We start from the raw sequence: 14,728 nt of genomic DNA on the forward strand, positions 1-14,728 counted from the left end.
AAATTACTTGTCAAAATTTGATGATTCTATATTTGATTACGTAAGTTACATATATTACTGATCTATGATACAAATGAAATTAATTCATTCGTAGTTTCGTGTTCATCATAACTTCTAACACAACAAATACACCATATACGAATTTGACACGCACCAAAGAGTGTCTATATTAAATAATTCTAGTGTTATACAATAGATGGAGACACAATACTAGACGTCCACACATTTTTCAAACTCATTCGTGCGACTTTCCTTCACTCCTTTTATTTCTTGTGTCACTTCTTATTCGGTAAATACAGTAGAACTTTTAGTTCAGTTATACTCTACAAATTAAAAATTTCAAGTAATGAATCGTTTTTTCTGGTAGAATAATAAAGTCATTGGGGAGAAACAGTAAATTTTAACAACCTAAAAGTTATATACAGTATTAATACCCAGGGCCTTAGAGGCACCAATTACCGAATCCGAGCCATAGAAACATACAAATAAATCAATAAAACAAATAACAGTATATTTTTCCCATTATGTGAAAAGAAAGTTTAATTTCCATTGCTCTGGTTTCATAAAAAAGAAGAAGAAGAAGAAAAAAAAAATACTAATTATTTTTATGTTCATTACCACAGACCAAATTGTCGCTCTGACGTCCTCCATTATCTGAACCTGCCAACATCAAATTATTTAGTAACGAGCAGATTCATTACTTTCGTGTCATAATAATACGATTTTAGGAAAATAACAATAATAATATAACTTATTCACATTTCGAAATTTTACCTGAACTGCACTGCCGACTTTCCACTAGACATATGAGGTTCGGGGTTTCTAAATAGTAAAAAAATAAAGCAATTTTACTGTTGCAATTGTATGGCATAATTTATATATATAAACAATTCATTAGATACAGTTAGACGTTATTAATTTACGTGGAGGGCTCCCAATCTTTGTGTCTAGGAACCCGGAAAGCCATTGTTGAACTTAGTATTCCTATTACGTTAAAAATATTTTTAGAAAACTTCATATAAAATTACTAATGGAGAATATAATAGGGAAACAATACGAGATCGCGTACATATTCACGAATACAAATAATTATTCAAGAAAATATGAAAAATTATAATAAACTCATTATGATTTCAAATATAAACATTATTCAGCATTATAGGAATAGTAATAATAATAATAACGCAAAGAAAATTAAAAGAAATGCTGTTTTAAAATTATTATTTGATGAAAAATGTGCTGAGTTTTAAAAACGTTTTAAAAACTAGGGAAGTAAATCTCAACACTAAAGTATTTTTGAATTATTTGAATTCACGTATTTGAAATAAATACATTATCGGGATCGAAAATACGCGTAATTCTTCTAGATAACACTTCACCTATACGTTAACACTTCAACTATACGTTAACAATGGCTGCCGCTTACCGCGGCAGCCATTGTTACAGACTGAAATGCCTAACAAATATTAGACAAAATCCATAGTGGCACAAATGAAAATGTTACATAAACTACAAAAGCTACAAAGATCAGAAGTATCGTAATAAACAAACATTACAAAATTCAATAAAATATTGCACTATACTAAAACCCAATAATATCATTTATTAAAAACACAAGGAACGCAGGAAAACAAGGTAGCTTCTTTTCATTTTGTACGTCAATTTCGATATAAAAACCACAACATCGCTGTTAGCGAGGTTGGAGTTTATGGGATATTTTGACATAGCTACCCCACGATCCACGATGTCTAACTACTTATTGGTAATAAGTAGTAGCTGGGCACCACGGAATAGAATGCCACAAATTCCAACTATGCGATGTCGTACACCGCAGTAGAATTTTTTCTCGATTGCTTAGTTTTGCTGAATGGCTCTTATTGTACTTTAAGAATTTTGATTTTATGAAATAAAAAATATTTACTTGAGTATCGTATTTCGTTTCAGTGAGAGATTTTCTTTTGCAATGTATACTGCTTGTCGATTTTCTACAATATTATGGGCTATTTTTTATTTGAAAAGATCGTATTTTGTACATTTTTATCCTTGTTATCAATTATTGTTGACACCTCTTACATTAATCAGTACACTGCCTTAATATATAACGTGGAAAGTGTCGACGTTCTATTTTTGCTAAATAGAATTATATACAATAGAAGTTCGTTAATTTTACTAAATTTATTGCGGAAAAACTATTCACATACATAAGTTTTAGGAAATAACGTTTCAATTTTGTTGCATACTTCCTTAAGCTGGAAAATTTATATATTTATTCATATTTTATGCGACGCGGGCCGCAAAAAATATTAATGCCGGCCGCATGCGGCCCGAGAGCCGCGGGTTGCCCATCCCTGACTTAGAGGATTGTAGACGACGGGGGAGGCCGCCACTAGATGGATTGAGTGTGTTAAACGAGATTTGAAGCAATTGAGAATGGATGATGGGACGAAGAAATTACAAGGTAGAAATGAGTGAGGGTACTTTACTGGTAGTTGCCAGCAAAAACTTTTAATGATCTCTAGAGCGATATGATTATGATGATGATGATTCAATGGCACCTGCAGTCTATGAAAAATGGGGACATGAGCTATAAAAAGGGCATCTTACATTACGCAAGGAGTTTCAAACTCTATGATTCAACGTGGGATCAGCGCTCCCATAAGGTGGCGCTGTTGCAATCGGTACTAACTTGGCCTCAAAACAAGGAACGGGTATTTTTTTTCTTAACTCTTTCCGCCCTGTGGGCACTAAGAGGGCCTCTTATAGCAAGCCCATTATGGGTTCGGCCAGGCCCACAATGGGGCGGCCGGGTGGTGAGGGACGGGGACCGACATATCCGGATGCACCACCCCCCGAAAAATTCCTGGGGATTTTTCGACCCGTCCGGATTCGATCCCGGGTTCCCCAGAGCGGCAGGCTACTAACCTTGACCGCTCGGCCATCCGGCCGCAGGAACGGGGTTTTGGTCAACATACAACAAAGTTGCATGAGTCAATGGACAAATATCGTTCATTAGTTTCTTTTATATTTGCAGAATAGGCTAGAGTCATGAAATTTATGTTGTTTGGGCCCCTCGGGAATTAGAAAAAGGAAACAGAGACGAAAAGGAAGCACTTGCCCCAATATACAGGCATCCCTGTGATGATTCTATTCGGCCCATGGTCGGGCTAGCAGCCCACCATGGCCGAGTGGTATAAAATCATCGAACGTAGATAGTTTAGTTAGCCTTAGGTTCGCGTCTCACCAAGTAAAATTTTCCGGGTTTCTTCACGTGTCTAACGCCTAAATAGTCGAAACTTTTCCATAGAAAGTCCTTGGAAGATTTGCCTATGAGTTGCGCTACTGTATCTCATCAAACCAAATCAGGCTAGCGAAAAAGGCATTGAGAAGAAGCCATAAAATTTTCCGAGACTCAAACTCGGATCCATTCATTAAACTGACATGTTTACAATTTGCATATTTTATGGAAGTATAATAGAAAGCAGAAAAGTAGACTTAGATAAAGAGCGAAATGGAGAACCTGTAGAATGGATCCCAAATAGATGTAAAAAGCCCGAGAAAGTTATAGAAGATAGGATAAATGTAGTCTTTCCGCCATGTGGGTACTAAACAAGCCTACAAATGGAGCAGCCGAGTTCCACACACCCGGGACGTGTATTCGTTACCGCACCTAGGGAATTTTCATTGGTTCATTTCTATAAATTACGCTTACCACGAGTTACTTCATTGTCTTTCGCTTATTCCAAAACCGGTTTCGAAGAGAAAACGTATTTTGTACAGTCTTAATGGATCAACTTCCAACTTGTTTTAGGAATGACGTCAGCGAATATTGGAATGAAAAAACGATATCGCATCGACAGAGGATCTAAACAAATGAACTGCAGAGTCTATAAAACTGGCAAATACAAAATGGAATACTAGAAGTTTGCGTTTATCAGCATCGAAACTTCTATGCTCGTATATATTTAATGATTATTTGTATAAATGTTCTTAGCTACATCACATATGCCTATGCATTTTTCGATAAAGTCGTAAGCCGTTATAGGCAATGTATGGCTCTATCGTGACGAGGTTTGGTCACCCCTGTTATGCGCTAAATACTCAGATTGTTTAGTTTTGAATTAAGTTAGGTACACGATTTTGAATTCTTAAAAATAATTCTAATAAAAATTTCAATTAAATTTATATTATTATTGAATCTATATTATTGTAAAACTTCCGTAAATAATATAACGGCAAAACAACGCTCAATAACTTTCGGTGAAAACATCACGACACAAAATAATAAGCGGATTTGTCCAACTTTTAGACATCATAATTTCATTAGTCTTTATCATAAAGTTCATATGAGATTGTACTGTATTTATACCGAATGTTTACACGTAAGCAACCTGCTGCCTTATGAGATTTGTATGAAATGGGACGTGGTCTCTGAAAGTAATGTAATATGTCTGAATACGTTGTAACATCTTTAGAATGAAAGTTACCTGTTGTTTACATCCGGGCATTGCAGCTCCACAGTCGTACTTATCATGGCGGTACGATGCTTTCATCTCCGATTGAAAAACAGAAAGCAGTAGCGATCAACCACACACATTGTTTATATTTAGCTGAGCGCGAAGGAAAATCAAAGTTCGTTATTGTGTTAGCAACGTAGTGTTTACGCGCTGACGCGTCGCACGGGATAACAGCGCCAAATCGAGCATAAAAAACTACATGATATAATTCACTTATCTCTATCTACTGAAATGGTCTCCTCCTAAATGTCCAGATGTTTTCATTTATTTAAATTATTTATTAATCATTGTACTTTTTTCTTTGGGAACAGCTGTTTTCACTTCTTCCACCAAGAGTGGCGTCACGCATTATATCAGTCAATAACTTACTAGATCAACGTTTGCTGGTTTATCGCGGCTACATGCAACCATAGTCACATGCGACTCTGGCAAATAAAAATAAAATCTCGCTTCAAAGAAGTTTCCTTCGCTAAAGCGAGACTGCATCTTTCTTAATAAGTGGGTACTAAGAGGATCTTTTTGGCAAGCCCATTATGAATTCGACTAGGTGATGAGGGAGAAGCCCACATCAGGACGGACCACCATCCTAAACATTTTTCGATCCTCCAGAACCGATCCAGAGTTCCCCAGAGCGGTAGGCTGCCACCTTACCCCTCGACCATCAGCACGACTACATTAAAAAATTGCTATATAGGTTGCATCAAATGGTTGCACGCAACGTACTGTACATTGCTGCAACTTCCACGAAGTTGTACCATGTTCAGGTAAAGTAAAAGATTAGATTCTAAAGCTGCACCTTAGGATATAGTTTCTTAGACAATTTTTTTCAATTTATTTATCATAAAATCAGCGACTTCGTTGACGGTTACGAACATTTCTGTAAGCCTTTTAATTAAATTATTTAGCCTTAATAATACGACAAACGTTTTAAATCACTACATAACATTTTGATGTTATTTTTTGATATGTTATTTGGTGATGAGATTTTCGTAACTTTTGTATAAATAATTAAATAAATTACACAAAAGAAAACTCTTGACAATTTTTAATATCATTCAGAAGTGAAAAATAAGTTTTAGCGACATTATTAAATATGCAATGCAATGTGGTGTAATATAATAATAGTAATTACTAATCATTTATAAAAAAATTAATTTGGATTTTGATCTTTTTTCTTCTCCATTCCTTCTTTCTGTTTTCTCTGTTTCTTGGTCATTGCTTCATCGATAGGAGCTGGTCTCACGAATGGAATTTCCTCTTGCAAATCTAATAATGTTTGTAAATTAATAATGAAACAAGTTTCATCTAATGTAATATCTTTATGTATTCAAATATTAAAAGATTGAAAGTAAATGAAATAAATTATAATTTTTAATATCTAATTTGGTATAGTTTGATTTTTCATATCACCAAAATCTTTCATAGATGATACATTAAAATAAATCTTTTTCATAATTTCAGTATTTGTAATTTCATAAAACTAAAGAAAAAAGGAAAAAAAAAAATCAGTAGAAAACTAGATTCTGATGATTTTAATGGGGGCTTACTACTACTGTTTTATTAAAATTAAAAGAGAATGTTCAGCCACAAATGTTTGTGACTGTTATAATTAATTAAGCTAATACAAAACCAATGTATTATACTTGCATTAATATGGAAATTGTGTATGCATTTGTTTATGGAAACTGTATGTATAACAATGTGTAATAAATGAAAACTGATTAAGTGATTCATTTGTAAAAATGTATTTTAAAAATTTACCACTAACAGCTTAAAATTTAATAGATAAAGCAATATTAGTTATACTGTACATACTGTAAAATATATATTGCAATCAATCTATTATATATAAATCAATTTATAAGTCAATTATCAATATTGTTTGAAATATTGGTAATAATGATGTAATTTGAAAATATGAAAAATTTCTTTTGCAATGTTTTGTTAAAGAATGCAATGATAATCAATATAGTGTGATGATCTGGAAATTTACTATCTATTTATTATAAATATTTAATTGGTAAACATAAATTTAGTAAAGGTGTTCTGAAAGAAAATTCTTTCTGAAATTAGATTTCTTTAAAAATGTAACTCAGTAAAAGGTATAACATTTCTAGAATAAAATATACTTTATCCAGAATTGCTTAAAAGTATCATTAAATAACTCTAAATGATTTATACTTCATTCAGTTTATAATAATTCATAATACAAAGAACAAAAACAATTATTGAAAACAACTGATTTGATGATTGAAATAATAGCATTTCAATAATTTCAGACATTAATAATAGTCAAGTTGAAATTATAATGTCAATAATTAAAAAATTACCTGGAGGCATAAATGGTTTTAATGCATCAGGAATTTTTATACCAGTGTCCGTCTGATAATTTTCTAATAAGGCGCAGATTACCCTTGTTGTGGCACACATGGTGGCATTTAACATATGTACATAATCAACCTGTAACAATTAGAATATATAACTTTTAAAAAAAGTCATAAAAATATACTGAACAGTTAATGCTGTACAGTATTAACTATAGGTTATTGTAGAAAACTATTACTAAAAAGTCTATAATCATGCAATATGTTAAACATTTCCAAAATAACATTTTATGTCTCATATCTCATACATAGTCTCTGAGAATAGAATACTGGTAATAAAAATTTTCAACACTGAAGATATTAAATGACTAATGATTTTTGTTTTTATCAATAAATACTAATGGTTTTAATGATAAAGGTTAGATTACATTAAAAATAAATTTAAATTACTTACTTATATTTCATTCAAGATATTTATTATTATTTTCTAATATTAAAAAAAAAAAAAAAAAAAAAAATGTGTGTCTACATTTTCATATATACTGTATATTTTAAAAGAAAACATATTCATAAATGTTTCAATCTTCAGTTTTTCCCCTTCAAATTTTAATTTTTAAAAATTTTTTCAAATAGTTCCTAAATTCATAAACTTTAAATTATTTTGTAATCTTTATGAATTAGAAATACACTGAAACAAATACAAAATGAAAATAATTCTGTAAAAGTTATAGCAGGAGTTACCAAAGTGCTTTAAAATTAATATAAATTAAACAACAAAGAAATAAAAACTCATTTATTATTCTACACTAAAACTTTCCATTCTAAAATTATGTTTAAAACAAAAATTAATGAAAAGAATTTAAGTAAAAAACTTTTACTCCTAAAAAGAATGACTTATGAGAAGACATCAACCCCTGCACTCCTCAAACTGTTTGATTTTTTTCAAAATATGATAGTATATCCTTATCTGACTATAAAGTAACCCTTACCAATGCACAAGGGTTTGCAAGATATCAATGTTTAAAGTTTTGGTTATATACTGAGTTCATAAAAATGAATCATAGGCAAGCATAGTAGAATGAGTAAGATGGCACGTTGGCAAGCTTGATGTTGTGGCTTCCTGTCTCTCTTCTTTTGATTTTTTTTTAAAGAAATCTTTTCCTGTAATATGGAGTCATGTGAATTATTATATATATTAGTCCAAAAACACATCATTTTATATAATCACTTGACAGGACAATTAAAATTCACTTGCTTCTTTTGCACCAATTGAAAGCACCATTTTCCCTTCCAATGATAAGATATGCAGAGTATGCATCAAAATTCATTAATGACAGATCAGTACTTTTAAATGTCAATGAAATCAGCTTCTTTTGGACAATACAAAAGAAATAATGCTCTTGTAAAGACAGAATTCTAGAATAATTTTATTTTTTCCATTGAATAATAAATTAGTATGTTTCTTACAGTTGTTAGTTTAAAAGTATATTAAATTTATATGCCTATGACCTAATATATAATAATAATTCACTGGATTGCTTATTGCCCAAGATTCATTTTTATGAACTCACTATATAACCAAAACAGAAAACTTTAAAGGTTAATATATTGCAAACCCTTGCACAGTGGCAAAAGTTACTTTACAGCAGGCCTGGCTAACCCACGGCCCGTCACATTAAATTGTGTGGCCCGCTAAGCAATATTATATATCTATTAAAACTTTTGTTTCCCATTATGTGTATACCAAAACAATTAAATAAATGAAAATTTGCATGTGTCATTGTTATAATGTGCAAGTGCGAGTACGAACTCTTGGTATAACAATAAAATCTTATTCACTTTGTATTTGTTTTACTTTTTTAAAAGCATGTTTGCCTAAATTGTGGTCCACTGTAATATTACACGTGATCAAAGTGGCCCGTGAAACAATTTGGGTTGGCCAAACCTGCTTTACAGTATATTAGATAAGTGTACTATAACATATTTAAAAATCAGACAGTTTGAAGACGACCCCTTGTGAGTTTGATATATATTGCAGTATACTATCCCTTCCAGTAATTCATGGTAATGTCACTCAATGGAACTTTCAAGCATTTGCAAGAAAAATGAGTTTAAAACTTTCCTTGCTCCTTATGAACCATGTTATGTGGATAATATGTTAACAGCAGTGTAGCTGAGTGGATAACATGTTTGTCTACTATACCGTATGTTGCAGGAATCTTACCTTTTTAAAATTTTTCTGATCTGAACTAAAGATTATTATTGTGCAAAGTATTTTTCTAATTTTAACAAAGAAACTATTTTGTTGTTATAACATTTATTTGCCATGCACTTTAAACATTTAATTTATTGTAATTCAATATTTTGAACATTCTATTTCCAGACAGACATACAGCAAGGCTACAACAACAAAAACCTTTCTTGTAAATGTTGAATTATTGGTGTATCAATATGACAGATCATGTTGATACACCAATAATTCACATTTGCAAGGAAGTCACATAGTATGATCTTTTCTACTTGTTATAATTATAATTAAGCACAATGGGTTTGTAACATGACACCCTTAACTCAACATGTTGCTACACCAATAATTCAAGACTAGATAAGAAAGGACTTTTCTATATACTTGACATCTGTTACCATTATGATACAATAATGTAAAAATAAAAATAATGAGAAAAGTAATAATAATTTAAGATTTTATTAACATTTATTTTGCATAGCATGTAAATTATAATTACAAAATACTGAGTTTTCTTCATTGAATATAAAAATATACAGGTATCCCTCATATAACATAGTAGTTATGTTCCGAAAAAGTGTCGTATTATGCGAATCTGTGCTATATGAAAGAAAATACTAATGCAAAACATAGGGTTACAGTTTTTTGAAATCCAAGTTGATTAAACAAAGATGAATTGTATGTTTGTTAGTTAGATGAGTGATAACACTTTCTAAATAATGGGCTCATTAAATCATTACTTCCAATTGGATAATAGAATGTCATGTGGTCACTATGGAAAGATTTTTTAAATTTGTTATAAAAGTGATATGATCACCTATCATTTTTAAAGTTTAAATTTAATGAAGTAAGTTTAAAATATGCCATTTGCCAAAATATTTAAAAATGCAACTTAAGGAGAATTTCCTTGTCAAGCATGAATGTCACTGCAACGTAAGTGCGATCACCAATCCAAAATCTATAAAATGTTTATTCTATAGCTAATATTTCTGTAAAATAAGTAGTCTATACTTTTCATCAGAACATAAAGCAAATATAACCAAAATTTCATCTGGATTGGATAAAAATTGCAGGAGTTGTAAGGAATTCACACACAGACAATGGCTTTTATATTAGTAATATGGTACATAAGGAATAATGAAAATTTTAAATTAATTTTTTTCTCATGTTTCAGAGTTGCATGAAGTAACTTTACTATGAATTAGTAAATAGTACTAACTATGGTACAATATATATAAAAGTTAGTGTATCAGTTTTCTTTCAAAATTATAAGATTTTATCATCAATTCTAATTTGTTTACATGTTTATTTAATAAAACTTGTTTTAAAAAAGTGTTTATTATTTTAGATATTTTTAGAATTGATTCATTAGTTTTAAATTTTTGGTTCATTAATTAATTTTTGTTAACCACAAAATAAATAGCCTAATGAATACAGCTATAATAAATTTAAGAGCTTATCATATCAGAGAATGGAACAAAACTAGAACTAAAATTTTTACAAAAACTTTCATTAGGCTATTTATTTTATAATTAATTTTACATTGTGTGCTAGAAACGTTATTTAATAATTAATTTTAATTTAAAAATTTTTCATACTAGAAACTAGATTTATAACTTGCTGAACAGAAAACAAAGTTCTAAAAATGTTTTGTTATATATAAAACACAAAACAATAGCATATCTTGAGTTATAGTAATTGGAAACAAAAACAGCAGTTACTTTATCATATGTTAAATAATCCTGAAATTATAAAAATAACAATATTTTCTTATAACAACTATTAAGTAAGTATCAATTTTTTTTCTATCTTACTTGTGCATTCATTTTCTTTGTCTGTCCATATCTAACCAATAACCTTCTAGCTTGATAATCTAAGCAATTAGAACATGACACTAATTCACGAAATGTTCCAGAAGCAGGAAACCAAGCTTCTAAGTCGTACTTTTTAGCTGCTGCATTATTAAGAGCACCTTCAAGAAAATTAACAGAAATTTATTACCAAGAAAAACTTAGATTCTCAAAAGAGTAAAAAAAATCTAATCTTTTCTATTGAAATATTTTATTATTGAAATAATAAACAATTGAAAATGACATTTTAAGCTAAATAAATTTTTATCAAAAACAAAAAAAAAATGACTAATAACATAATAATAAAGATAATTAATATGTTTCTATTTATTTTGGTAGGTCATGCTAATATTATGTTATAAAACTTCATGGTTGAGTAGATAATGATAATATAAAACTGTCATCTGTGATATTATTTCTATCATATTTTCCAGTTTTACTGTATGAAAGTGAAGCAGAAATTATCCACAATGTTCTAGTAAACTTTCCTACAAAAGTGTTTCAGGCTGAGACAAGCCAGGTATGCACAATTTCTTGGACTTTATGGCCTGAAGCAAATCAATCTTAAAGCACTATAGATGAGGAAAATCTAGCAACAAGTTGCCTAACTTTTCTAGCTGTTATGAGATTTTATTTTGAAAATAATTTTTATATTACTGGTATTAATTTGATAACACTAAATAAATAAAATCGCATATGACATCATCTGTTATGAGATTTTGTAATAAAATATTTTTATATTATTAATTATTACAAAATGGCAAAAAGCTTAATTTTGAGGATAGTGATAAATTTCATAAAAAAAATTGGAAATGCTAATAATGAATATCTTCATTAAGTCCATCCCCTCTCAGGATATGACACATGGCACCCCTTGGCTTTTAACCACCAAAATTTAATAGCATCAATGCCCCTTATACACAAGCTACCATGCCAAATTTTGTTTCTTCATCAATACCCACATATCCAAGGAATATTTTTTCCCATTTTTTTCACTTTTCAGGAGATCTCAAAATGGGGAAATTTGAAAAATAGTCAAAGGGTCAAATTTGATACAATTCCAATACTTTTCCTTGTTACACATACATAGCAGCCAGGAAAGTAAAAAGGACTGAGATGGATAATCCACTACCTCAAACTTATGCATCCTTACACAGCCATCCAAATGACAATGTAAAGATGCATACTGTCATGCAGCTAAAGAATTGAGGTAATAAATTATCCATTTCACAATCCTGATCTCACTCTCTGAGACTATCGTCTTTTTGGTCCTTTTAAAGATGTTTAAAAAGGTCATTGATTTTCTTGATTGATCCGATTGATTTTCTTCCATGATAATCAAGAAGCAGCGCACAACTGGCTTGTTTCTTAGCCTGAAACTTTCTTTTCTGCTAGGATTCGAAAGATTGTGGACAGATGGAGCAAGTGTATTGAGAAGCATGAGAACTACATTAAAAAATAATGTAAAGATTTGTTTCTTAGTACTTAGTAATCTTAGTAATAAAGTTTACAAAAATACAGTGAATAATTTTTCACTCACTTTCACATTTATGGAAATTTGATGATTACTGTGTATGCAATTGAAAGAGTTCAACTTACATTTCTCCTTATTTTTTAATTGAAAATGATGTTATTAATTCATTATTATATTACAATACAGAAACATAATTTTTCTTTTCTGAAATATAATAAAAATTCCAATATTGGGAAATTAAAAATATTGTACAATAACATTATTTGAAATAAAACAAAATCGAAAACAGTTAATAGCGAGGTTTAGGCTGAAGTTTTAAATGCGAAAACATGTATGTCAGACATTCAGCACCGCCTTCCTGTAAGCCTAGAAGTTTGACAATGATGTTTGGAATGTTGAGCATGATTCCACTGACTTTCCAAACACCATTGCCAAACTTCTAGGCTTACAGGAAAGCAGCACTGAACATCTGACGTACACGTTTTCGCATTTAAAACTTCAGCCTCAACCTTGTTAATGATTTTATTAAAATGAGTTTTTAAAGTTCAAATGTCATTTTTTTTTAATATCAAAAGTTAAAATACTGTAAGAAGACCAGCTAGATTTGCAATTATCAGTAACAAATACACCATTCAAATTCCAGGAAAAAATATTAAGAAGGTCTTTAAATATGGCTGAAAACATTCATTATGAATAAATTTCAGTTGCTGGAATTTAAAATGTGTATTTGTTATTGATAAAACTTAAAATTTTGGTAATTTCTCTTCTCCAGTATAAACCATATTATGGAAAATAAATCTTGTGTATAAAAATCACTCTTTTGACACATGAAATTTCAATTACAAAATAAAAGAAATTATGTTCCTTTATAAAAAAAAAAAAAAAATTATATTTGAAGTGATTTTACAATGATCAGTTATTTTAAAAATTATTGAAGTTCTTCCCAGAGCCTGATTTAGTTGTCTTAGCACCATTGAATTGAATGAATAGAATTCTTAAAAAATTCAATTCATTCAATGATGCTAAAAAATTTGTGATACTACAATATACTTATACTTAATGCCATGTCTTCATTTTTTTTGTCTTGAGGACTTAAAATTTCAATAATGTTTTTGACATCAGAAATCATATTTCTCTGTATATTTTGTATTGAAGGAAATTGGATATCTGTTTATTTTCACAAAAAGAATTATTCTCTTTTCTCAGTAATTCATACACACCTTAAGATTTAATTAAAAGGTTGTTTAATTCAAGTTTATGAAATTATGAGTATCTGTTAAAAATTAATTTAAACTAGATTTAATTGCCATTTTTTAAATTTCATTTCAACCAGACAAGAATATATCTGATGTTATTAAATTAATTTTCAAAATTGAATCATCATAAATTAGGAGAGTCAATTGAAAGTGAACCACATTCCATGCTGTAGAAGAGTCTGATCAATTCAGCAGTGTATGTAGTGTCTAATAAGCATCTTCATTCTTTGTAGTTGAGTGTATTTACTTTTTGCTGAAAATATGCATGTTCTGTAGTTTGAGCAAAACTTAACATACTTAGCATAATATATGCTTAAAGTTACACAACAATAGATTGTGAAATTTTTAACAGTGGAAAAAGTAATGAGAATTGTTTATTGGTGAACACTGAACATCACTAGTAATAATGAAGTACAAAACAAACAGTTTCAGGGAAGAAGGAACAGTTTAGATGATGAGCCTCATCCATGTCAAGTGAATCACATGATAATGCCAGAAACATCTGAATTGATAACTGAGACATTGTATTGAAGGATTCTGGACCATCCATTTTAGAAGCCATATTCAATTTGAGGGTGAATGTCACACCAATCTTAGGTTAACAGGAGAGAAAAATATCACGTAAGCATTAAATATGTATAAACACTGCTATATTTGCAGTGTTTATACATATTTAACGCCTTTGTGATATTTTTCTCTCCTGTTAGAAGCCATATGATACAAGACCAGAAAAATAAATCAGCAAGTATGAAAAAAAGGAATTAAAGGGATAAATTTTATTCAGATGATGGTGCTAAGGAACATTCTAACCCAGCAGTCACAATCATTCTACTTGGATGGTATTAATAGCAATGGGATAAGTTTCTTAATTCTGGTGGAGACTACTTTCCAATAAAAAATATTGTTTCTGAAAAAACCAGGTATGGCTTCCTTTCATTTGATTCACTTAATACATATCCCTATGTAAGATAAAACAAATATTTACAAGTAAACAGCATCTTATGCAGGGCTACAATTAATAAAGTTAAATATCATAACTGGATTGTATGGAAATTATTTTTCAGA

At 30.0% G+C, this 14,728-nt stretch overlaps 1 protein-coding gene and 1 long non-coding RNA gene across 3 annotated transcripts in view; both read right to left on the minus strand.

Moving 5' to 3' along the window:
* Positions 1-11: 11 nt before the first annotated feature.
* LOC136985785 (uncharacterized) lies at positions 12-4,608 on the minus strand. 2 transcript variants are annotated; one of them, XR_010882391.1, is made up of 3 exons: positions 4,485-4,608; positions 775-822; positions 12-323 (listed from the first exon to the last, which is right to left on the minus strand). It is a non-coding gene; the product is annotated as an uncharacterized lncRNA (long non-coding RNA). The 2 variants fall into 2 exon arrangements; XR_010882390.1 differs by lacking the exon at positions 4,485-4,608 and adding an exon at positions 903-983.
* A 936-nt stretch (positions 4,609-5,544) lies between these two features.
* SerRS (Seryl-tRNA synthetase) overlaps positions 5,545-14,728 on the minus strand; it is a 31,984-nt gene continuing 22,800 nt past the window's right edge. The window contains exons 9-11 of the mRNA XM_067283207.1: positions 10,898-11,055; positions 6,845-6,974; positions 5,545-5,780 (exon numbers count right to left, since the gene is read on the minus strand). Coding sequence (XP_067139308.1) covers positions 5,665-5,780; positions 6,845-6,974; positions 10,898-11,055 — 404 coding nt within the window. The 3' untranslated portion in view covers positions 5,545-5,664. The remainder of the gene's footprint in view (positions 5,781-6,844; positions 6,975-10,897; positions 11,056-14,728) is intronic.

The sequence above is a fragment of the Centruroides vittatus genome, unplaced genomic scaffold (assembly GCF_030686945.1).
Source record: "Centruroides vittatus isolate TY-2023 unplaced genomic scaffold, ASM3068694v2 contig_979, whole genome shotgun sequence".
NCBI classification, from domain to species: domain Eukaryota; kingdom Metazoa; phylum Arthropoda; class Arachnida; order Scorpiones; family Buthidae; genus Centruroides; species Centruroides vittatus.